Below are 23,447 nucleotides of genomic sequence, written 5' to 3'. Positions count from 1 at the left end.
AGGAGAGCTGTCTGGCTGAATGCTGCACCCTTAAATGCTTCCTGCATCTGCACAGGAGTAATTGCTTCTGGGGAGAATGCTGTGCTCTCAGCCTAACCTGGGCATCTTCTGGATCTTTAACAGTGCTCAGAATTTAGGGCAGGGTAAGCATATTCCTGTAGTTCACGCCTGACACAAATTTGGATGGCTGCCATACTTGGGAGAAAAATTGATGTTCAGCATTACATAGTTAATTCAGAGATGGAATTTCAGTGGGAAGAGTTGGGAAGATTCCCAAAATGCAGTGCATGAAACAGAGGAATTTGCCCATGGAAAATAAAACATGTCCAGAATTGTCTTTTTTTTTTTTTTTTAACGTTACCACATAGCAGGGATCCATACAGGAACTCAGGGTAGAGGATAGATTCCGTGAACTAATCCTCCAGTATAGTTGTTGCTGGCTGGTGTACATTCACTGTTTTACTGGTCATTGAGAGGTTGAGAAAGTTTGGGAGGAAACAGTACATAAATGCCAAAAAAGTGAGAGCGAGAGAAACCAAAGAAGGAAAGTTGAATAACTGCAGCTAGCTTACTAATACAGAGAGATAGACAGCTTTCTAATCTTGAAGAAAGCACAATTTAGAGACTTAGTGTTTCCCAGTTACTCTGAAAAGCAGACAAGGAGGAATAGGTTTTCAGCTTAAGGAGTTTGGATTTGATTTTGAGGCAGTGATGCTTATCATAAACATGCAGGTTCCTGGGCTTCACAGCAAGATTCTGCTTCGGTAGTCTTGAACAGGCCAGGAATCTGCAGTTTGCAAGCCTCGGTGGTCTTGATGTAGATGGTCATCTTTAGAGCATACTTTGAGAGCTTTTCTGAGAGGAATTTACTAATAGCAGTCTCTTAGCAATCCTCTCAGTTATGGCAAGTGATTTCTTACGAGGATGGGGAAGGCAGATAAATCAGTAAAATGATAATCTCTCAGGGACGTTTACGGTCAGTATTTTATAAAATAAAAGCAATAGTGTTGGACCCTCCCTTTTATAGTTTAGTTTTATGATTTTTGTAGATTTTAGAAGCTTAACACAAGAAATGTTAAGGTGAGAATAAAATGAAAGTATTTTGCTTCAAGAGACATTATAGCAACAGCTGTCATTTATTGAGTAGCTGCTGTTTCCAATTGCTCAGTAATTGTAGATGAATCTCATTAATGAGCATTACTGTTCTTTATTTTAAATTATGAGGATTTGAACAAAACAGGACAACTGAGACAGATGGTTAGATTTAATTCCATAACTGATTGTTAAAAGAATGACTTGAGCTTCCCTGGTGGCGCAGTGGTTGAGAGTCCGCCTGCCGATGCAGGGGACACGGGTTCGTGCCCCGGTCCGGGAGGATCCCACATGCCGCGGAGTGACTGGGCCCGTGAGCCATGGCCCCTGAGCCTGCGCGTCCAGAGCCTGTGCTCCGCAACGGGAGAGGCCACAACAGTGAGAGGCCCGCGTACCGCAAAAAAAAAAAAAAAAAAGAATGACTTAAATCTCTAACTCACCTGCTTCAGGTGAGCTTATATTATTTATTATATATTATAAGGTACCTTGCTTTAGGAGAAAAAGAAGTGGTGATCGATTTCAAGTTTGAATTGATAGTTTGGCAGTGTAAGGAAAAGCTCCTCTATTGGCAGGGCTAGTTGAGAAACAAAGTTAAAATTTACTTGGAAATAGAAAGAAAAAACGTTACTCCAAAGTAAAATGCAAGTTTGTTTAAATTTTTTTGGCACTATGGAGTTTTTGGCATCATTTTCTTTGAATTGCCCATGTCCTTCTACTTTTTATGCTTCAGTATCTATGATACTCATTGCTGTCTCCTGAAAGCAGCTCACAGGGGCACTTGGCACACTAAGCAGTTTAGGATGTCTTCAGTTGCTGGTTAGTTCATGACGTAGCATAAAATTTTCTAGATAAATTTGCTAATGGCTTTCAAGGCAAGGTTCCTAATGTCTCCCCATCAAGCACTGTTAAAAAGCCATTGTTCCCATGTAAAATGGAGTCTCCTCCAGTGTTTTGATAAGTAAAATGCTTTCCTGTGCAGTGTTCCATCTGAATGGCATAAAACTCTTGAGTTGCATGAGAAACTAAAGCTGATTCAACCGCAGAAAATCATAATACCTTTTCCTCCCATTATATCTTATCAAGAATCATCTATTCATAACTGCTATTACCAAAAATACATTCACAAACATCTTAACAAATAAAAATACTTGGTGTTATGTCTCAAAGCAGTGTTTACATAATTATGTGTGACTTTGTATGTTACTTTTTGTGCCTCATTATCTTTTTTTTTTTTAAATTAATTATTTATTTATTTTTGGCTGCGTTGGGTCTTCATTGCTGCGCCTGGGCTTTCTCTGGTTGCGGCGAGCAGGGGCTACTCTTTGTTGTAATGTGTAAGCTTCTCATTGCAGTGGCTTCTCTTGTTGCGGAGCACGGGCTTCAGGCCCACAGGCTTCAGCAGTTGTGGCACACAGTCTCAGTAGTTGTGGCACACAGGCTTAGTTTCTCCATGGCATGTGGGATCTTCCCGGACTAGGGCTCGAACCCGTGTCCCCTGCATTGGCAGGCGGATCCTTAACCTCTGCGCCACCAGGGAAGTCCCTTCATTATCTTTCAAAAAGTAATAGTTTTGAGGAAAAGGGGATTATATATTTTTAACTTTGTTCACCAATTTAGGGTCATATTTCTATAAATATTAACTTATTATTTGCTCTTGTTATTAACTTGTCCAAAATATTACTACTTTGGGAAATACTAATTGTAGAAATCCTTTAAAACTTTATTTTCTTCTTCAGCATTCATGTTTATTAAGCATTTGTTGTCAGTATGCAATGAAAGCTTTTGCATACAACACATAGTTTATTTGAGAAACTACATGATTGTTAAAACTAGAACCTTAAATTACCATCTTATTTTGTTAAGTTTCATTCCCCAATGGAAGTACGGTCTGGTATTTGTGCTGATTCAGATAGGCTTGGTTTTGGAATAGGATTGGGTTCAGCTGCATATACCCAAAATAATCAAAATTGCAGTGACTTAAATAAGATAGAAGTTTTTTTTTTTTTTTTCTCTAATGTAAAAGAAAGCCAGAGGGAGGGGGTCCAGGGCTGCTATGATGGCCTCAGGATGTCAAAAGGAACCCAGGCTCCTTTCTTTCTGCTACATCATCCCTCAGCCACTAGCTTCTAACCCTCGGCCAAATAGCGACTATATACAGCCATTACATCGGCCTTTCAAGGCTGCAGGGAGTAAAAAGAGGCAAAGATGAATGCATTTCTTCCCTTTAAGAAGACTTCCTGGAAGTCCCACTCAGCATTTCAATTCTACTTTCTTTGCATTGGCTGGAGCATAGTCACATATTCATACCCTTTAGCAAGAAAGGATGGTGAATGTAGTCTTTTACCTGAGGTTCTGTTACTAAAGGAAAGAGGAACATGGATTTGGGGGTAAGACCTAGCAATCTCTGCTATAAGTCCTGTATAACAAGAAAAATGACCCTTTTTTGTTCCTCTGTTTGCACAGAGTATTTAGTCAGCAACACACAGTTTTTTCGTCTGCCAAAGGATCTCTAGCTTCTGCCCACTTCGGGGAAATTTTTATAAGGATAAATTTACCAATGTCTATAAATATTTGAAATTTGCTAAGCAATATTATGCCTGCTCTATATTTCTAGGGAAATTGATATTTGATTTTGACTGAAAATTTCTTATTCATTTTTAAGTTCATTTGCTTATTGCAGTAAGTAATAGTCTTTTCATAAAGCCTGCCATAGAAAGGAAGTGTTATAGAAACGCCAAATCATAAATAATTCCTGAAGAGCCAAGTGTAATTTCAATTTAGAAAGGGGCTACAACAGGTTCTAAATTTGATACTGGGAAATATTATTGTTTTCTCAGCTTGATTAAACAGCTCTCTGCCTCCCCTTTCTGCTTCCTCTCAAGTCTTGTTTGCTTCTTTCAGGGTATAAAGTCCTTAATTTGTTTTTTGTTTTTAGTTTTTTCTGAGATATACATTTTAAGTAATAACTAGAATTATGACTTATAAAATTATACCAGAACATATAAGACTTTTAGAAATTTCATATAATATCTGAAACATTTATATTAACATATTTCCATACAAATATCCCAAAGAAAGTTTAGTATTAGTTGTTTTTTTTGTTTGCTTTTTTATACTGCAGGTTCTTATTAGTCATCAATTTTATACACATCAGTGTACACATGTCAATCCCAATCGCCCAATTCAGCACACCCATCCCCACCCCAGGTGGTTTCCCCCCCTTGGTGTCCATACGTTTGTTCTCTACATCTGTGTCTCAACTTCTGCCCTGCAAAGGGGCTCATCTGTACCACTTTTCTAGGTTCCACATACATGCGTTAATATACGATATTTGTCTTTCCCCTTCTGACTTACTTCACTCTGTATGACAATCTCTAGGTCCATCCACGACTCAAAAAACGACTCAGTTTTGTTCCTTTTTATGGCTGAGTAATATTCCATTGTATATATGTACAACAACTTCTTTATCCATTTGTCTGTCGATGGGCATTTAGGTTGCTTCCATGGCTATTATAAATAGTGCTGCAATGAACATTGGGGTGCATGTGTCTTTTTGAATTTTGGTTTTCTCTGGGTATATGCCCAGTAGTGGGATTGCTGGATCATATGGTAATTCTATTTTTAGTTTTTTAAGAAACCTCCATACTGTTCTCCATAGTGGCTGTATCAATTTACATTCCCACCAACAGGGCAAGAAGGTTCCCTTTTTTCCACACCCACTCCAGCATTTGTTGTTTTTAGATTTTCTGATGATGCCCATTCTAATTGGAGTGAGGTGATACCTCACTGTAGTTTTGATTTGCATTTCTCTAATAATTAGTGATGTTGAGCAGCTTTTCATGTGCTTCTTGGCCATCTGTATGTCTTCTTTGGAGAAATGTCTATTTAGATCTTCTGCCCATTTTTGGATTGGGTTATTTGTTACTTTAATATTGAGCTGCATGAGCTGTTTATATATTTTGGAGATTAATCCTTTGTCTGTTGATTCATTTGCAAATACTTGCTCCCATTCTGAGTGTTGTCTTTTCATCTTGTTTATGGTTTCCTTTGCTGTGCAAAAGCTTTGAAGTTTCATTAGGTCCCATTTGTTTATTTTTGGTTTTATTTCCATTACCCTAGGAGGTGGATCAAAAAAGATCTTGCAGTGATTTATGTCAAAGAGTGTTCTTCCTATGTTTTCCTCTAAGAGTTTTACAGTGTCTGGCCTTACATTTAGGTCTTGAATCCATTTTGAGTTTATTTTTGTGTATGGTGTTAGGGAGTGTTCTAATTTCATTCTTTTACATGTAGCTGTCCAGTTTTCCCAGCACCACTTATGAAAGAGACTGTCTTTTCTCCATTGTATATCTTTGCCTCCTTTGTCATAGATTAGTTGACCATAGGTGCATGGGTTTATCTCTGGGCTTTCTATCTTGTTCCATTGATCTATGTTTCTGTTTTTGTGCCAGTACCATATTGTCTTGATTACTATAGCTTTGTAGTATCGTCTGAAGTCAGGGAGTCTGATTCCTATAGCTCCGTTTTTTTCCCTCAAGGGCACTTTGGCTATTCAGGGTCTTTTGTGTCTCCATACAAATTTTAAGATGGTTTGTTCTAGTTCTGTAAAAAATGCCATTGGTAATTTGATAGGGATTGCATTGAATCTGTAGATTGCTTTGGGTAGTATAGTCATTTTCACAATATTGATCTTTCCAATCCAAGAACATGGTATATCTCTCCATCTGTTTGTATCATCTTTAATTTCTTTCATCAGTGTCTTATAGTTTTCTGCATACAGGTCTTTTGTCTCCCCAGGTAGGTTTTTCCTAGGTATTTTATTCTTTTTGTTGCAGTGGTAAATGGGAGTGTTTCCTTAATTTCTCTTTCAGAATTTTCATCATTAGTGTATAGGAATGCAAGAGATTTCTGTGCGTTACTTTTGTATCCTGCAACTTTACCAAATTCATTGATTAGCTCTAGTAGTTTTCTGGTGGCACTTTTAGGATTCTGTATGTACAGTATCATGTCATCTGCAAACAGTGACAGTTTTACTTCTTCTTTTCCAATTTGCATTCCTTTTATTTCTTTTTCTTCTCTGATTGCTGTGGCTAGGACTTCCAAAACTATGTTGAATAATAGTGGTGAGAGTGGACATCCTTGTCTCGTTCCTGATCTTACAGGAAATGCTTTCAGTTTTTCACCATTGAGAATGATGTTTGCTGTGGGTTTGTTGTATATGGCCTTTATTGTGTTGAGGTAGGTTCCCTGTATGCCCACTTTCTGGAGAGTTTTTATCATAAATGGGTGTTGAATTTTGTCAGAAGCTTTTTCTGCATCTTTTGAGATGATTATATGGTTTTTATTCTTCAGTTTCTTAATATGGTGTTTCACATTGATTGATTTGTGTATTTTGAAGAATCCTTGCATCCCTGGAACAAATCCCACTTGATCATGGTGTATGATCCTTTTCTTGGGGGGGGGTTGGGTGGGTACGCGGGTCTCTCACTGTTGTGGCCCTTCCTGTTGTGGAGCACAGGCCACGGACGCGTTGGCTCAGTGGCCATGGCTCACGTGCCTAGCGGCTCCGCGGCATGTGGGATCTTCCTGGACCGGGCACGAACCCGTATCCCCTGCATCGGCAGGCAAACTCTCAACCACTGCGCCACCAGGGAAGCCCTGTATGATCCTTTTAATGTGTTGTTGGATTCTGTTTGCTAGTATTTTGTTGAGGATTTTTGCATCTATATTCATCAGTGATATTGGTCTGTCATTTTCTTTTTGTGTAGTATCTTTGTCTGGTTTTGGTATCAGGGTGATGTTGGCCTCATAGAATGAGTTTGGGAGTGTTCCTTCCTGTGCAATTTTTTGGAAGAGTTTGAGAAGGATGGGTGTTAGCTCTTCTCTAAATGTTTGATAGAATTCACCTCTGAAGCCATCTGGTCCTGGGCTTTTGTTTGTTGTAAGATTTTTAATCACAGTTTCAATTTCATTACTTGTGATTGGTCTGTTCATATTTTCTGTTTCTTCCTGGTTCAGTCTTGGAAGGTTATACCTTTCTAAAAATTTGTCCATTTCTTACAAGTTGTCCATTTTATTGGCATAGAGAGTTGCTTATAGTAGTCTCATGATCCTTTGTATTTCTGCAGGGTCAGTTGTTACTTCTCCTTTTTCATTTCTAATTTTATTGATTTGAGTCCTCTCCCTCTTTTTCTTGATGAGTCTGGCTGATGGTTTATCAACTTTGTTTATCTTCTCAACCAGCTTTTAGTTTTATTGATCTTTGCTATTGTTTTCTTTGTTTCCATTTCATTTATTTCTGCTCTGATCTTTATGATTTCTTTCCTTCTGCTAACTTTGTGTTTTGTTTGTTCTTCTTTCTCTAGTTCCTTTAGCTGTAAGGTTAGATTGTTTACTTGAAATTTTTCTTGTTTCTTGACGTAGGCTCTTATAGCTATAAACTACCCTCTTAGAACTGCTTTTGCTGCATCCCATAGGTATTGGATCATTGTGTTTTCATTGTCATTCGTCTCTAGGTATTTTTTGACTTCCTCTTTGATTTCTTCAGTGATCTCTTGGTTGTTTAGTAACGTATTGTTTAGCCTCATGTGTTTGTATTTTTTACATGTTTTTCCTTGTAATTCATTTCTAGTCTCAAAGCATTGTGGTCAGAAAAGATGCTTAATATGATTTCAATTTTCTTAAATTTACTGAGGCTTGATTTGTGACCCAAGATGTGATCTATCCTGGAGAACGTTCCCTTGCGCACTTGAGGAGGAGTGTAATCTGCTGTTTGTGGATGGAATATCCTATAAATATCGATTAAATCTATCTGGTCTATTGTGTCATTTAAAGCTTCTGTTTCCTTATTTACTGTCATTTTGGATGATCTGTCCATTGGTGTAAGTGAGGTGTTAAAGTTCCCCACTATTATTGTGTTACTGTTGATTTTCTCTTTTAGAGCTGTTAGCAGTTGCCTTATGTGTTGAGGTGCTCCTGTGTTCTGTGCATATATATTTATAATTGTTATATCATCTTCTTGGATTGATCCCTTGATCATTATGTAGTGTCCTTCCTTGTCTCTTGTAACATTCTTTATTTTAAAGTCTATTTTTTTCTGATATGAGTATAGCTACTCCAGCTTTCTCTTGATTTCCATTTGCATGGAATATGTTTTTCCATCCCCTCAATTTCAGTCTGTATGTGTCGCTAGGTCTGAAGTGGGTCTCTTGGAGACAGCATATATATGGGTCTTGTTTTTGTATCCATTCAGGAAGCCTGTTTCTTTTGGTTGGAGCATTTAATCCGTTCCCGTTTAAGGTAATGATATGTATGTTCCTGTGGCCATTTTCTTAATTGTTTTGGGTTTGTTTTTGTAGATCCTTTTCTTCTCTTGTGTTTCCCACTTAGAGAAGTTCCTGTAGCATTTGTTGTAGAGCTGGTTTGGTGGTGCTGAATTCTCTTAGCTTTTGCTTGTCTGTAAAACTTTTGATTTCTCCATATAATCTGAATGAGATCCTTGCCAGGTAGAGTAATCTTGGTTGTAAGGTCTTCCCTTTCATCACTTTAAGTATATCATGTCACTTCCTTCTGGCTTGTAGAGTTTCTGCTGAGAAAGCAGCTGTTAACCTCATGGGAGTTCCCTTGTATGTTATTTTTCATTTTTCCCTTGCTGCTTTCAATAATCTTTCTTTGTCTTTAATTTTTGCCAATTTGATTACTATGTGTCTCGACATTTTTCTCCTTGGGTTTATCCTGTATGGTACTCGCTGTGCTTCCTGGACTTGGGTGGCTATTTCCTTTCCCATGTTGGGGAAGTTTTCGACTATAATCTCTTCACATATTTTCTCTGGTCCTTTCTCTCTCTCTTCTCCTTTTGGGACCCCTATAATGTGAATGTTGTGTTTAATGTTGTCCCAGAGGTCTCTTAGGCTCTCTTCATTTCTTTTCATTCTTTTTTCTTTATTCTCTTCTGCAGCAGTGAATTCCACTATTTTGTCTTCCAGGTCAGTTTTCCGTTCTTCTGCCTCAGTTATTCTGCTATTGATTCCTTCTTGTGTATTTTTTTTTTTTTTCAGTACGCGGGCCTCTCACTGTTGTGGCCTCTCCCGTTGCGGAGCACAGGCTCCGGACGCGCAGGCTCAACAGCCATGGCTCATGGGCCCAGCTGCTCCGCGGCATGTGGGATCTTCCCGGGCCAGGGCACAAACCCGTGTCCCCTGCATCGGCAGGCGGACTCTCAACCACTGAGCCACCAGGGAAGCCCCCTTCTAGTGTATTTTTCATTTCAGTTATTGTATTGTTCATCTCTGTTTGTTTGTTCTTTAATTCTTCTCCGTCGTTGTTACACATTTCTTGCATCTTCTCAATCTTTGCCTCCACTCTTTTTCTGAGGTCCTAGATCATCTTCACTATCATTATTCTGAATTCTTTTTCTGGAAGGTTGCCTATCTCCACTTCATTTAGTTGTTTTTCTGGGGTTTTATCTTGTTCCTTCATCTGGTACATAGCCCTCTGCCTTGTCATCTTGTCTGTGTTTCTGTGAATGTGTTTTTTGTTCCACAGGCTGCAGGATTGTAGTTCGAAGTCCTTAATGTGTTTGAAACATTTATCAATCCATAGTGCACCCCATAATAATGCATCTGTGTTTCCGGTTTATGACTCTAAAGGAAACTACACAGCTAGGCTGCCCAACTTCATCATACCTCATTCATGCTATGCCTAGACTTGTCTCAGTTACTCACTTGATCTTGAAAGAGTTTTATTGAAGAGAGGAAGCACCCAGATGTTTTTAATGTTACGTATGTACTTCAAACTGAATAACTGGACTCATGTCATTTTTTCCCATTTTCTGTTTGTTTGTTTGTTTGTTTGTTTTCCATAAAAAATTGAGATAATTAGTGACAGGGTCCTTATTGGAATGTGTGCTAGAGCACCTTTGTGTGTTGTATGTGCTTTAGAAAACAATATAATGCTTTATAGGTAAGGGTGATACATACAAGTTTAAGTTGAAATTTAAAAGAAGCAAATCATTGCTTTAGAAAATAAACATTCATTTCACAAACTATTTTACAGCTGAAATAATGTTGGCTTTTATTTTTAAATGAACCAGAGGATATAATAGAGTGATGAGAGTGGTTCACATAAGCTTTTAATAGGATTCAGACATCATCTTCTCCAAAGCCTGCATATTTATTTATACATGTGGGTTGTCATAGTGCAGTTTTATAAGCTGTATTCTTGGCTTTTACCTTTATTTTTATTCACAGCAGAGAGGTAAAATGCCTTGAGACCCTTAGGAAGGAAAGGAGGGAAGAATTTTTAAAACCCCACAGCTGTCTCATATTGGCAAATGAAGCAGTTATTACCGTAAATCCTCTCTGTTACTTATTCAGGAATGAAGTGTCATGAATAATCAATTTTTCAGTTAGTAACTGAGAGTTAACAAATTATTACTATACATTAATGTTCAAAAAACAAGAATTCAATACTTTAATAATAAAATACATTGATTGAATGAATTTTGGTTCCTAAAGGAATGGGGATCATCATTATGCAGTGTTGTCATCATTTGACTGTGGAAAGACAGGAGTAAAGATTAAAACATGATTCTTGTTAATAAAATGTTAATAGGATTGACATTTGAATGACGGGAGCCAGGGGGTGTGTGCATGTATGCCAGTAATTAATGTTAATGCCAGGCACTGATGTAAGTACTTTGCATTAAGTAACACATCTAAATCTCAAAACAACTCTGTGGTGTGGATACTGTTCACATCCTGATTTCACAGATGAGATGTCTGAAGCAAAGCGAAGCTGAGTACCTTGCTCAAGGTTACACAGCTAGTAAGTGCCAAAGATAAGATTCAAGGCAGCAAGCCTGGCTTTAGAACCCTGCTCTTTAACCCATGAGAGTGTGAGTGTGTGTGTGTATGTGTGTTACTTTCCACTCCTACATTCTGGTTTACTCCATGCATTTTGTAAGTGAAGAAGATCTACACAGAAGCTGTAAGATGGAATAATTGGAGTGATACCTACATGATGATGCTCATGATATACAAACTTTTTAGAAATGGCTAATGACTAGTCAATTTTAAGTGTTTTAGGAAAAAAAATTAGAATAAGCCCTGCTCAAACATGACAGGGATTTGGAAAGCTAGAGGGAAACATAGCTTGTTAGACAGGCAACAGTAATTACTATTAAAATGTCTACAGGAAAAAGTTGTTTGGAACTGGACACAGAGGAAACCCTAGAAAGATTTATGGGCATTGGCAGCTAGAAAAGTGTAATCTCCAGCATTGTTCCATAGAATGTGTTTTTCCCCTTCCTAATCCTGATTTAATATATTCAGTGTGGTTTCAGGATAGAAAATTAACTCGGCCAAAACAGAAGCTTTTCCTCATAATTGCTTGTATTTGAAAAGGCATGTTGAGGATCCTCTTGAGTAAAATATTACCCCTAGTCTGAAAGCAATCAGTAGCTCTTGCAACTGTTTATAAGCGATATTTGAAATAAACAGCCTCAGTTCTTTTCACCGAAGTCCTCCTTTATAAAACTTAATACACTGAAGTGCAGCGCATCATGATATTGATGTATGACATACACCAGCAGTAAGCATTGAGTTGTTCTTTTTTAGCCTTAATCCTATCCTGGTAGATTTTCAAGAATTCTTTGCTGCGTGATCCCAGTTTGGGGGCTAAGGGAAGCCATTTGGTTCTTTATGCCTGTGCATATAGCAGACAGTGTAGAAAAATAGCAGGCATGGAAGCCCCTTAAGATCAAATCTAAAGGCCAGCTATTAAGTGATGGTAGGTGGTGTCCAGGGATCTCTGGGGACTCACCAGAGAGCATGACGCCCCCTGCCACCTGGGTTTTGTTTGAAGTATATCTGTTCTAGGGTGGAGAAGATTTTAAAGTGCTTTATAAAATGGAAAACATGAAACACTGTTGAGGAATTGCTGTTATAAAGGATTAAACGAGCAGATGAAGTATTCTCGTGTTTGAAGTAAGCATTTAGTAGGAAAGATCGCTTCCCTCACAGATAACAAAGTAGGAAAGTTAAGTAAACCCAAGGGATGGCTGATCTCACTAGTATCTTTAAGAGAGAATGAGGGAAAGTGCTAGCCCTCATTTAACTGCACTTTTTCCTACTCTTAACTATGATAATTCCCAAGAGAAATGATGATCAGCTCACACTTAAAAAATATACACAGGACTCTAGGGGCTTTAGTTCCAGAAGACATGACCCAGTCTTCTATAACCAACTCACAAAGTTAATGAGGCTAAGATTGGCATACATTTCCTCTTTTCAAGTATTAGATAACATTTGAAATAAGAGGATATGCAGCATAATCCCTAGAGTAATATTAACTCACACTCTAAATGCAAGTTATTAAAGTGTTTCAAGATGCTGTTCCTCTGATCTGCCAAAGGTATAGCCTCTGAGCTACAGCTTTAGCATGTGGGTCTTAGTTTCTGCAGATACCAGACTTGTTTGAAAGGAATTGCACTGGCCAGGTGTCTTTTCTTTGCAATTTGATATTCTTATCAGTAGCTCTTCATCAGAGCCAGCATTTCATTGTCTAATCTGAGCCCTGACCAAGTGTCCTTCACCTTTATGAGAAGCACTAAACTGTTAGGACCAACAGAAGGCATCAGTGGCGTGGACCTACACCGGGTCTATTAGAGCTCTTCACAGTGACTGCTAGACAGATGAGTGCACCAAGAATGTCACCTGCTTTCTTTGTGCCTGCACTTTATATGGTGCTGATTTCACTGTGCTGTCAGTAATCTTAAATGGCTGAGACACAAGCTTGAAACAGCTGGAGGGTTTCGATATCACCAGTGTGCTTGGGTGAAGCACAGAGCAGGATGAGAATGTTTGTAGACAGATCAGAAGAAGTAGGAAGAGGTACAGAAAGAAGACATCTAAGCATTTGATTTTTACGGACAGCACCAGGAGGCTGAGGCCTGTCTTGTCATTTTCATTCCATTAACTTCAGCAGTTAATACAATGCCAGGTCCATAGTTGGTGCTTAATAAATATTTGTTGAATGAACAAATGAATGAATGAATGGAGAGTAGCCTCCTGTTACTACTCTAGCTACCATCTAAGCAAACTAAAAACAATAACAAACATAACTAGGTGGAATGGGGAAAGGGTGGGAATCCAACTCATTTCATGTCTTTTAGGATGTAAAAGAGTCAGTCACATCTCTTTCCCTTCAACCTCTGATGCAATCGAGCATGAACTCAGAAATGAGACAGGGCTCGTAATATTCACTTTACACCTCGTAAAGCTGAGTAAAGAGCATACTGTTTAGACCTGGACATAAAGTGGGCTTCCTTCTTCTTGCACCCGATTTGAATTTACCTCCCTAGACTCAAAGAACATCTGGACAGCCAAAGAATGGATTATGACATGAGAAACATGATTGAGAAGAGAGAGAGCGTGATGTGGGAAGACTCCCAGAAAGCTCAACATGGTACATATATAGGGAACACTTTGCTAATTCTCCCCAGTCTGAGGAGCCAGTGAGGGAGGAGAGAGGCAGGAAATGGGAAGAGGAAGAATATGGTTCCCTCTGTACTTTCTGTCCCTTTAAATCAGGCATCAGTGATGAGACAACGTGACTCATTCAACACTCATGGAGATTCACAGTCTAATGGGGTTTGGACATTTATTGAGTAGTTACTATGTGCTAGGGACTATTGTACTGATCAGAATGATTTACAGTAACTGTGGAGTAGCTACTGCTATTTTCATTTTATAGATAAAGATGCTCAGGCACAGATAGGTTTAGTAAGTGGGGTAAGATCTCACAGCTGGGAAGTGGCAGAGCTAGGCTTCAATCCCAGGCAGTGATTCGTGAACCCGTGCTTCTTAATGACTACTATGCCGAAGGAGTTATCACCTATTATGGTAGTCTGAATAAAAGACTAGGAGCTCTTCCTAATTTGACAGTTACAAAGCAGTACACTGTAGGGCACTGAGGGAAGAAAGGAGGAAAGTATATATCTCCTTTTTTTAAATTTTCATCTCTTTTCCTATTTAGCTCTGGAAATAGATAACAGAGAAAAGAAGACACATCTTCAGAGTGCTCATTGCCTTTCTTAATTTACATTTCCGCTTCTTTGGGCCAATATTATTAAATTAAGGGTGTGGAGTCACAACTAGTTTCCTCCCCACGTTACCTGTATTAAAAGTACTAGAGTATTTGGAAAGCCAGCACTGTGCCTGGCTTTAATCTGAAGACTGACTGGATGCACTAGTCGGTGTAGTGTTTACATCCAGGCTTTGTGGAGAGTAACTACAGTGACTAGGAATGGGAATCCTGCCCTGAAGACCCTGTCATTTAGTTAAAGAAATGGAAACACACACTCAACACACACACTCAAAACACAAACAAAATTTAGACAGTTACAGAACAGCACATTAGAAAGTACCAACCTGCTTAAAAAGCAGGTGATCATGCTGTATGGGGTTAATCAGAGAAAACTTTCATTTTTTATATTTCCATTCATCTGAAAGGAAAAAAAATTAATTAATGAGCCTTTAAAGTTTCAACTAGGGAACAGTTTATTTGAAACTTAGGTTGGAACAACCCATGCCCCCGCCTTTAGGAAGTTCTTGTCTCCGTATCACTCAAAACTATTAAGACCCATTCTTGGGCATTAGCTGAACATCTCTAGTGGCTCCAGCAGTACCCGTAATCTGAACATGATTTTTCCCACCGGAGTACATGAAGAGAGTCTTCAAAAGCACCTAACCTACAAGGAAATAACTTGCAGATCTGAAGTACCAAAGGTTTTTACATCGGTGTAGGCTGGTGGTAAAATAAGTGAATAATGTTAAGGAATCATCTCTAAAATGCAGAATTACAGAGAAGTGCTTTGAGAGCTTCTTACATCTGTGGAGATTTGTATCATCTCCATAGACGTTTGAGATGCATCGAGGTCTTGATTGGTCAAGATGAATAGGACTAATGATCCCTCAGAAATCCAAAGGCTTCGTATTAATTACTTCTCAACAGCTGGCTATATTTATAGTACTACTGGGGATAAGCAGCTGAGTAAGGAAACTGCAGATTTAGAAGTGTCCCTAAACAATTTACCCTCCCTTCCCAGAGTTGTAGCTACAGAAGGAAACAGAATAGAAAAAATGTGGTTCAGAGCTTCCATACTGAAAGCCAGGACATATTCCTGTTACAGCAAAGTTTTATTTGTTTTTGTCTTTCAAGTAAATTAGTTTTCAACATTTCAAAACCAAGAGATTCGTGGGATGAGCTGTGAGGCAGTGCCAGACATCCTGAACTTCTTATAAAGAATGACATCTGTCCCTGGTGTTCAAAACAGTGCTGTCCTTAGACCATTCTGCTGTGATGGATAGTTTCTTTGCTGTCCATACACAGCCACTAGCCACATGTGGCTATCAAGCATTTGAAATGTGGCTAGTATGACTGAGAAACTGAATTTTAAATCTGTTTACCTTTAACTAACTTAAGTTTCTATAGATACTTATGGTTAGAATCTGTCACATTGGACACTGCAGTTCTGAGCAACCAAACAGGCTCCAGGAGTTATAAGGTCAAAGTAATAGATATCTGGGTTTCTACCGGCCTCTGAGATCACAGGAGATAAGTAGGTTCTTTTCTCATTTTTTGGAGGACATTTGTCCAGCCTCTCTTCCCCGAACTCAGACTCATATATCCAGCTGCCTACTTGACATCTTCACTTGGATGTCTAATGAACATCTCAAACCTGACCTGTCCAAGGTTTGGCTCCCTCTTTCTGCCACCTCCCTGCCAGGCCCCGTGTTAGACACTTCTAGTGCTCGTCCATATCGGGTTGTCCCTCTCCTTCTGGGGTCCCGGGAGGACAAGACCTCTCAACTTCATTGTAGTTAGATGAGGCCACCTCTTCTGGTCCAGGGGCTCCGGGTGGAACCCCTGGACCAGAAGAGGTCACTTCCAAGCCAAAGCATGCAATTGCTGGTATGGTGCCCTGCAGTACTCTTCATGTTATATATGTCCCTAATAAAGTCCTATATATTCAGTCCCATCCTAGAGGACCTGGACTAACACATGTAGCCAAATTTATCTTTGAAAGATGCTGTTTTTGAATACTCCTCCTCTACATAAACTGACAGTCGATTAACATCAGATCTAAATTTCTATGTCTAGTTTTTAATAATTTGAACCCCTAAGGAGTCCAGCCTAACCAGGTCATCCTCTAGTCTTCTTGTCCACGAGGATTTGCTCAGATAATTCCACGTGCTGGGAGTACTCTCTGCATTTGCTCCATTTCGGGCTTCCCACAAAAGAAGCTCCCCTTTCAGTCCACACCCCACCCATAACTACTTCCTGATGGTGTTTTTTTTCCCCTGGGATAGAGCGGATACTCTGCCCACTTGTCTGTTCCTTCTCCACCAAGTCAGCTTCCAAGGCTGTGAATAACTATGGAATTAACATACCATTTCTAAAACAATTACTGACTTCACATGCTTAATTCTAAATGGTACTTTACTGATATTACATAAATTTGTCTGGTTTTGCATGTAAAATAGAGATGATATCCCTCTAACAACTTTCCTATACCCTCTGGGAAATAAAGTAAGACATCATCCAGAGTAGGAATAATCTCTTGTTCCTGAAGGAAAGTACTCATTACTTAACAGAATTAGGATATTATCCAAATATTTATTGTAAAGTCACCTTTAATGACTTGAGAATTAATGGGAAAATAATGGATTCGATTTTGCTTTACTGATTTCTCAGCATATCTCTCTTCAGGTGGATTATTTTCTTTTTTAAATATATCAGAATGTTTAAGTCATTTATATGAGCAAATCTAACAAGATAGTAAAATTAAGACCAAAAGCATGAGTTTTCATGGCTTTGTGACAGTCATTATCATGGAGTGGACCAGCTAAAAAATAGAAGAATATTTAACTTAAATTTTATATCAATGAAAATGTCAAACTTCATCCAGATTCATAAAAGGTAGGGTGGTCTTCCATTTTTTTAACAAAATAATTCTGAAGTCTAAAACAATTTGGAGCATATTTTTACAATTAAATTCAATCAATTTTAAATCTCATTTCAATCTTTTCTGGTCTCAAGAAGAGGTGAAAGGGGTAGAAGAAGGAAACAAATCTTGATTAGTCTGCCTTTTGCTTAGCAAACAGTATAGAAGGACATTTTATCTGCTGCTCAAATTTAAGCCCAAGAATATTCTTGATTAAGTAACATATTCTGTGATTAAAGAAAAAAACATTATAAAGTTTAAACTCCGTTCATCATCCTGTATTGGGCCTCGTGACCAGTTTTGATGGTTGTTATCCTAGAAGCCAGTAAGAAACATTCTTTCTCATTATATTAAATGTCCTTTAGGGACTGGAATCGTATTTGGAGATGAGTTTATGAATGGATACAACTGGCCCTGCCCTAGAGGTGTTTGCCATCTCAGAGGACGGCACCATTGCCCATCTAGCTGTTGAAGTTAGGCATCTGGGAGTCATCTTGATATTTCCCTCTCAGTCGTTCCCCACCAGGTTCTGTTGACTTTTACCTTCCAAGACAAGTATCTTTCCAGTTCAGTCTCACATCATCTCTGCTGCAGCTACTCTTGTCTCTCGCTTGTGCTCCTGAACTATCCTCCTGAAATTGCTCCTCCTGCATCCACTGTGCCATATACTCTTTTCCAAACCCTACAGTTCAATTACGGTGAACTTTTAAAAACACAAATTTAATTATGCTCTTGAATGGTGCTTTTCAAATAAAACCCATAATCCTGAGCTGGTTTACAAGACCCTATGTGGTCTACCTTCAGCCTACCTCCCCAGCTTTGAAGAGAGCTGTATTCTTTAGGAGTAGGCTTACTAGCATAAGGGGAATGCACCTAAAATAACAGTGGCTTTAACACAACAGAATTTCTGTCTTGCGTAAGGCAATCGGTGTGTGGCAGCTTCACAGTCCTTCGGGTTCTAAGCTTCTTTGATCTTGATGCTTTACCATCCTCATCACAGAGCTGCCACGTCATGGTCTAAAATGGCTGCCCCAGCTACACCATCACATCTGCATTCCAGCCAGGAAGGAAGAAATGGCAGGTCCCCTCCCTTCAAGAACATTTTCTGAATTTACCCCCATTATTCCCACTGTGTCTTATTGGTCAGAACTTACCCATGTACATGGCCATACCCATCTGCAAAGGAGACTGTTCTGGGCCGCCATGTGCCTAGCTAAAAGCCAGGGCAGTATTGTTTAGAGAAGAGGGAGATAGATTTGGGGGGACCACTTAGCAGTGTCTATTATAAGAGCTAAATCCTTATCTTCCAGAGTGGGATGTGAATCAAAAATAACTGATAAAGAAAAATCAAGAGAAAGTACATAGCATATTATTAGAAATATGGAGGCAGATATTAGAGCAAATAGATAAAATGATTGAAAGCGGTTGCTTCTGGGAGACAGGAATAGACTGGGGCAGGAGACTGCAAATGCATATTAAGCCTTATAGTACTGTTTGACTTCTTCCATGAAGAACAAATTTATTTTGAGAAAAATTACATTTTGAAAAGAGTTTTTAAAAGCATGGACTGAGGCCACGGTTGTGAGTACACATAAGGACTGGATGAGTTTACCCTGCAGAGCCCTTGAAGTTGTGTTTTTAATTTCCCACCTTGCCAATTATCGCTCAGCCTTCAGTATTTATGCAAAGGTGTTGTTATATGCGTGAATATTGTCAAAGGTTAGAAGATCATAAGAATCAAGTTCAAGATATTTGGTCACAGGCAATTCCCCCATTTTTTCTATTACTAAATTAGGCCACCTGGGCTATAAAATATTGATGAGGCATTAAATGTCTTTGACTTAGGCATTTTGTCTTATTTTCCTGACCTAGGCTGATTTGTAATAGGTTGTCCAGGAGGATTTTTCTGATTGGCAGCAGCACTCCTCACTTGAAACCCTTTTCATCCTTTAGTGTCTTGTAGCAGGGAAGAAGGTAGGCACTGTAAACTACAACCTACAGAAGATTGCTTCATCAAAATATGCAGACACAGAGGCCCAGAATGAAAAGACAGAGAGAAACAGAACCTGAGGTGATGGAAAGCTAATTCTCTGCTGATCAAAAAGAAAAAAAAAATTTTCATCTAAATGAAATATTGTGAGACTTGAGAAATGATTACCTGCTTTTCATGAGAAATGCATCAAACCTTAAAATTGCACACCTTAATGGGTTTTGTTTGTTAAATGTTTAGGCCAAGAGGAATTGCTGATAATAAGAGACAAAGGTCTGAAAAGGAAAACCTTCATTGGGCTTGTATTTAATCACTTTTTATTTTCTCAGATCTCAGTCATGTCATTATCTGGCCTCGGTGCCTATATAACTTAATTAGGGGAGTACAGGCAGTGATGGGAACAGGAGGGCAAAATGAAAGGGTAACAATTTAAACGGACTGCCTGCAGATGCCTGGTATGGATGGAGATGAAGCCTATTAAGGACCTAATTCTAGAAGAAGCTCTTGACATTGATCATTTGTGAAAAGCAGAATTGTTTTCTTACCCACGTACAGGTTTTGTACACTTATGTCTACAAAGCTTAAGTATTGGTACATCTGATCAGCAGCTTGTAGAATTACTAACACCAAGTCACTCTGAAAGAATAGACAAGGTTATTAACTTTGGCAGAAAATGAAAATTTGGCCTTAATATACATGTGAAATTGAATTGTCTATAGCACAAAGCTTTGGAAATTACCCATGCAAGATAAGAAAACTATCTAAATTTAAAATTGTCCTCAGTACAGTGAAAAGTAATTTTGCAAACTGCATTTTTACTGCATTGAAATCCGTAGAGAGATTGGCTCTGTGAATTTAGATTTAGACAGAGGTTCAGTGTCTTCTAAAACTGGTAAATGAGATGGAAAATGTACTTTAAGGGGAGAAATGAGTTTCTGGAAATGCTGCCGGAAGGCAGGCTCCCTACCCCACATCCTTGAGTCTGCCCTGAGACTAGTCAGCTTCAGAGGAAAGGCTCTATCTACTGTGGCAGGCATTTGGAATGAGGACATGCAGACAAGGCCTCAGTTACATATAGCAGGCTTCAAGAGTAGGATAAGCAAATCAAGTAAAGCCCAAAGCAAAAGGCATTGGCAGCTTTTCTAGTTAGCATAATTCCTCAAGTGGCTGGGTCCTTGACAGTGAAAAAAAAAAACTGGGAAACTGAATATATTTTCTTAGATCTCAAATAACTTAATAGTTTTCTTATAATCCCCTGCCTGGAACAATACTGGGATAGAGGATTTGGTTACTCTACCTGTCTTCTCATGCAAAAAATGATCTTCTGTATAAAGAAAAATCTAGTTTTTCATTCCCTAGTCTTTGGATTTCTTTAGCTCATAAGAACAAACATTTCTTGTTTATTATTAATTACATAAATTATTATTTGTAAAATAAATAGGTGATTATTTACCAAAGGTTGATTACCTATCATTTTAACCATCAAAAAGAATACATCAGCACAATAGCCAAGAGTGCAACAAGGATTAATATTAAACTTGGGTTTAGAGTTCTCAGAGTTCCTATTTTAATTTAGAGTTGTAATGATGAGGAAACTGAGAACAAGGAAGTGTCTGCCTACTGTTCTTAGAGCTGCTTAGTAATAAAGCTGAGTCTAGACTAAGGTCATCTGAACTTCCAGATAATTTACGTATTTGTTATAGCTTATCAAAAATCAACACTGCTGAGTAGACAGTACACCAAAATAATACAGTCAACTGCTCTTTCCTCATCTGTACATGATTTTCTTTTTGCTTTTCAGGTATTGCTGTGCTCTACTTACACCTCTATGATGTGTTTGGGGACCCTACCTACCTACAGAAGGCACATGACTATGTAAAGCAAAGTCTGAACTGTTTGACCAAGCATTCCATCACCTTCCTTTGTGGGGATGGGGGTCCCCTGGCAGTGGCTGCTGTGGTGCATCACAAGATGAACAATGAGAAGCGGGCAGAAGACTGCATCACCCGGTAATCATGTTTCTTTCTGAGAATTGTTATCTAAACATTATGCCTTAATTCTGTGTGTGTTAGCAAAAGAACACTTTATTGAATTTAATTTTCTCTGAGCAGTAAATCTTACTGCTGTCATTTGATCAATCACATTATTCCTGAGTTGTAGTTAAGGAACAACCATTATAATCCTTGTTTTATTGCAAAGTATAATGACACTGGGCTTCCCTGGTGGCGCAGTGGTTAAGAATTCGCCTGCCAAGGCCGGGGACACGGGTTTGAGTCCTGGTCCGGGAAGATCCCACATGCTGAGGAGTAACTAAGCCCATGTGCCACAACTACCGAGCCTGCGCTCTAGAGCCCACAAGCCACAACTACTGAAGCCCGCACGCCCTAGAGCCCGTGCTCCACAACAGAAGAAGCCACCGCAATGAGAAGCCCGCACACTGCAACCAAGAGTAGTCCCCACTCGCCACAACTAGAGAAAACCCACGTGCAGCAAGGAATACCCAACGCAGCCAAAAAATAAATTAATTAATTAAAAAAATTAAAAAAAAGAAGATATAATGACACTGAAATGTTCCAGATCAAACATCAGTTCCTTAGCATAAATGAGATCAAAAGCCTAATCATGTGATTACTAATCCAAGGTGCTATCCAGGATCAATAATTTGAAGAAACATGGTGCACGTGCTGCAGTGGGCTGAGAGAGGCCTCCGAAGGGAACAGAGTCAAAACTGCTTTGCTTACAGGCAAATGACATGCAAATCCAGATTTTCATTTTTAATGTAAATCAGGGCAGCCCACTAGAATTTTGTGAATCATGAAGAATTATGAAACTTTTGTACAAATAAACTACAGTTTTTGCTTTAGTAGAATTTATTGAACACTCTTTCAGAATTCTACTAAGAAATCTGGCTGCCATGCAACTCTTCATGCCGTGCTGTTAGGCTCCCCATAAGTATGCTAACATGCAGATAGTTGCAATTACAGCAGAGATTTCTTTGTTTTGTTGTTTAATAGACTTGACTTTTTAGAGCAGTTTTCAATTCACAGCAAAATTGAGAGGAAGGTACAGAGATTTCCCATACACCCCCTGACCCACACGTGCATAGCCTCCCCTGTTATCAACATCCTCCACCAGAGTACACTTGCTGCAATCGATAAACCTGCATTGACACATCATAATCACCCAAAGTCTGTAGTTCAGTCTTGGCATTGTACATTTCATGGGTTTGGATAAATGTGTAATGACATGTATCCAACATTATAGTATCATACAGAGTAGTTTCACTGCCCTAAAAATCTTCTGCGCTCTGCCTATTAATCCCTTCTCTCTTCTTCCTAACCCCTAGCAACTATTGGTCTTTTTACTGTCTCCACAGTTTTGCCTTTTGCAGAATGTCACAGTGTTGGAATCGTATAGTATGTAGCCTTTTCAGATTGGCTTCTTTCACTTAGTAATATGCATTTAGATTTCTCCATGTCTTTTCATGGCTTGATAGCTCATTTTTTTTTTTAGAGCTGAACAATATTCCATTGTCTGGATGTACCACAGTTTATGTATTCATTCACCTACTGAAGGACACCTTAGTTTCTTCCAAGTTTCGGCAATTATAAACAAAGCTGTTAAAAACATCCATTTGCAGGTTTTTGTGTGGACATAATCCAGCTGTTTCTGGTAAATACCAAGGAGCATGATTGCTGGATTGTATGGTAAGACTATGTTTAGTTTTAGGAGAAACTTACAAACTGTCTTCAAAAGTGGCTGTGCTATTTTGCATTCCCAGCAGCAGTGAATGAGAGTTCCTGTTGCTCCACATCTTTGGCAGCATTTGGTGTTGTCAGTGTTCCAGATTTTGGCCATTTTAATAGATGTGTACTCGTATCTCATTGTTAGCTTAATTTGCATTTCTCTGATGACATACGTCTCGGGGCATCTTTTCATATACTTTTTTGCCATTTGTATATCTTCTTTGGTGAAGTGTCTGTTAAAGTTTAGCCCATTTTTTAAGTGGGTCTGGCAACATTTTAATTAGTGATCATCTCTGAGTTGACCATGGTTTTTGATTCCCACTATTCATTCTTATAAATTACTGTTAGAATAGCATTATCATTTCTGATTTTATTTGTTGAGGATCCCTCTGCTTTAGAGGTTCACAAGCTAGTCTCATTCAATGAATCACTCTTAACTTTCATAAAAATAAATTGTAGTGGCCTTTATAGTCTATTATTATAATGCCAGCCTCTCTCAAAATATGTACAGCCAAATAGTAATAGTTTGGTATGTGAAGGATGTTAATAGGCATTAAATGAAAACAAGAGTTGTGTATTCAGACACAGTGGGGAAACACTAATTAAACAAAGTTAC

The 23,447-nt window shown here is 38.7% G+C and overlaps 2 protein-coding genes across 3 annotated transcripts in view; one reads left to right on the top strand and one right to left on the bottom strand.

Moving 5' to 3' along the window:
* Positions 1 to 23,447, bottom strand: part of CPS1 (carbamoyl-phosphate synthase 1) — a 348,188-nt gene that overhangs the window by 236,464 nt on the left and 88,277 nt on the right. The window lies entirely within an intron of this gene.
* The window catches only part of LANCL1 (LanC like glutathione S-transferase 1), a 44,478-nt gene that overhangs the window by 4,036 nt on the left and 16,995 nt on the right, over positions 1 to 23,447 (top strand). For both annotated transcript variants that reach the window (XM_079924323.1, XM_079924324.1), the window contains exon 4: positions 20,887 to 21,094. In XM_079924323.1, the coding sequence (XP_079780449.1) occupies positions 20,887 to 21,094 (208 nt within the window). The remainder of the gene's footprint in view (positions 1 to 20,886; positions 21,095 to 23,447) is intronic.

Source organism: Stenella coeruleoalba, assembly GCF_951394435.1.
Source record: "Stenella coeruleoalba genome assembly, chromosome: 6".
Taxonomy (NCBI): domain Eukaryota; kingdom Metazoa; phylum Chordata; class Mammalia; order Artiodactyla; family Delphinidae; genus Stenella; species Stenella coeruleoalba.
This window is presented reverse-complemented; position numbering and strand designations above follow the sequence as displayed.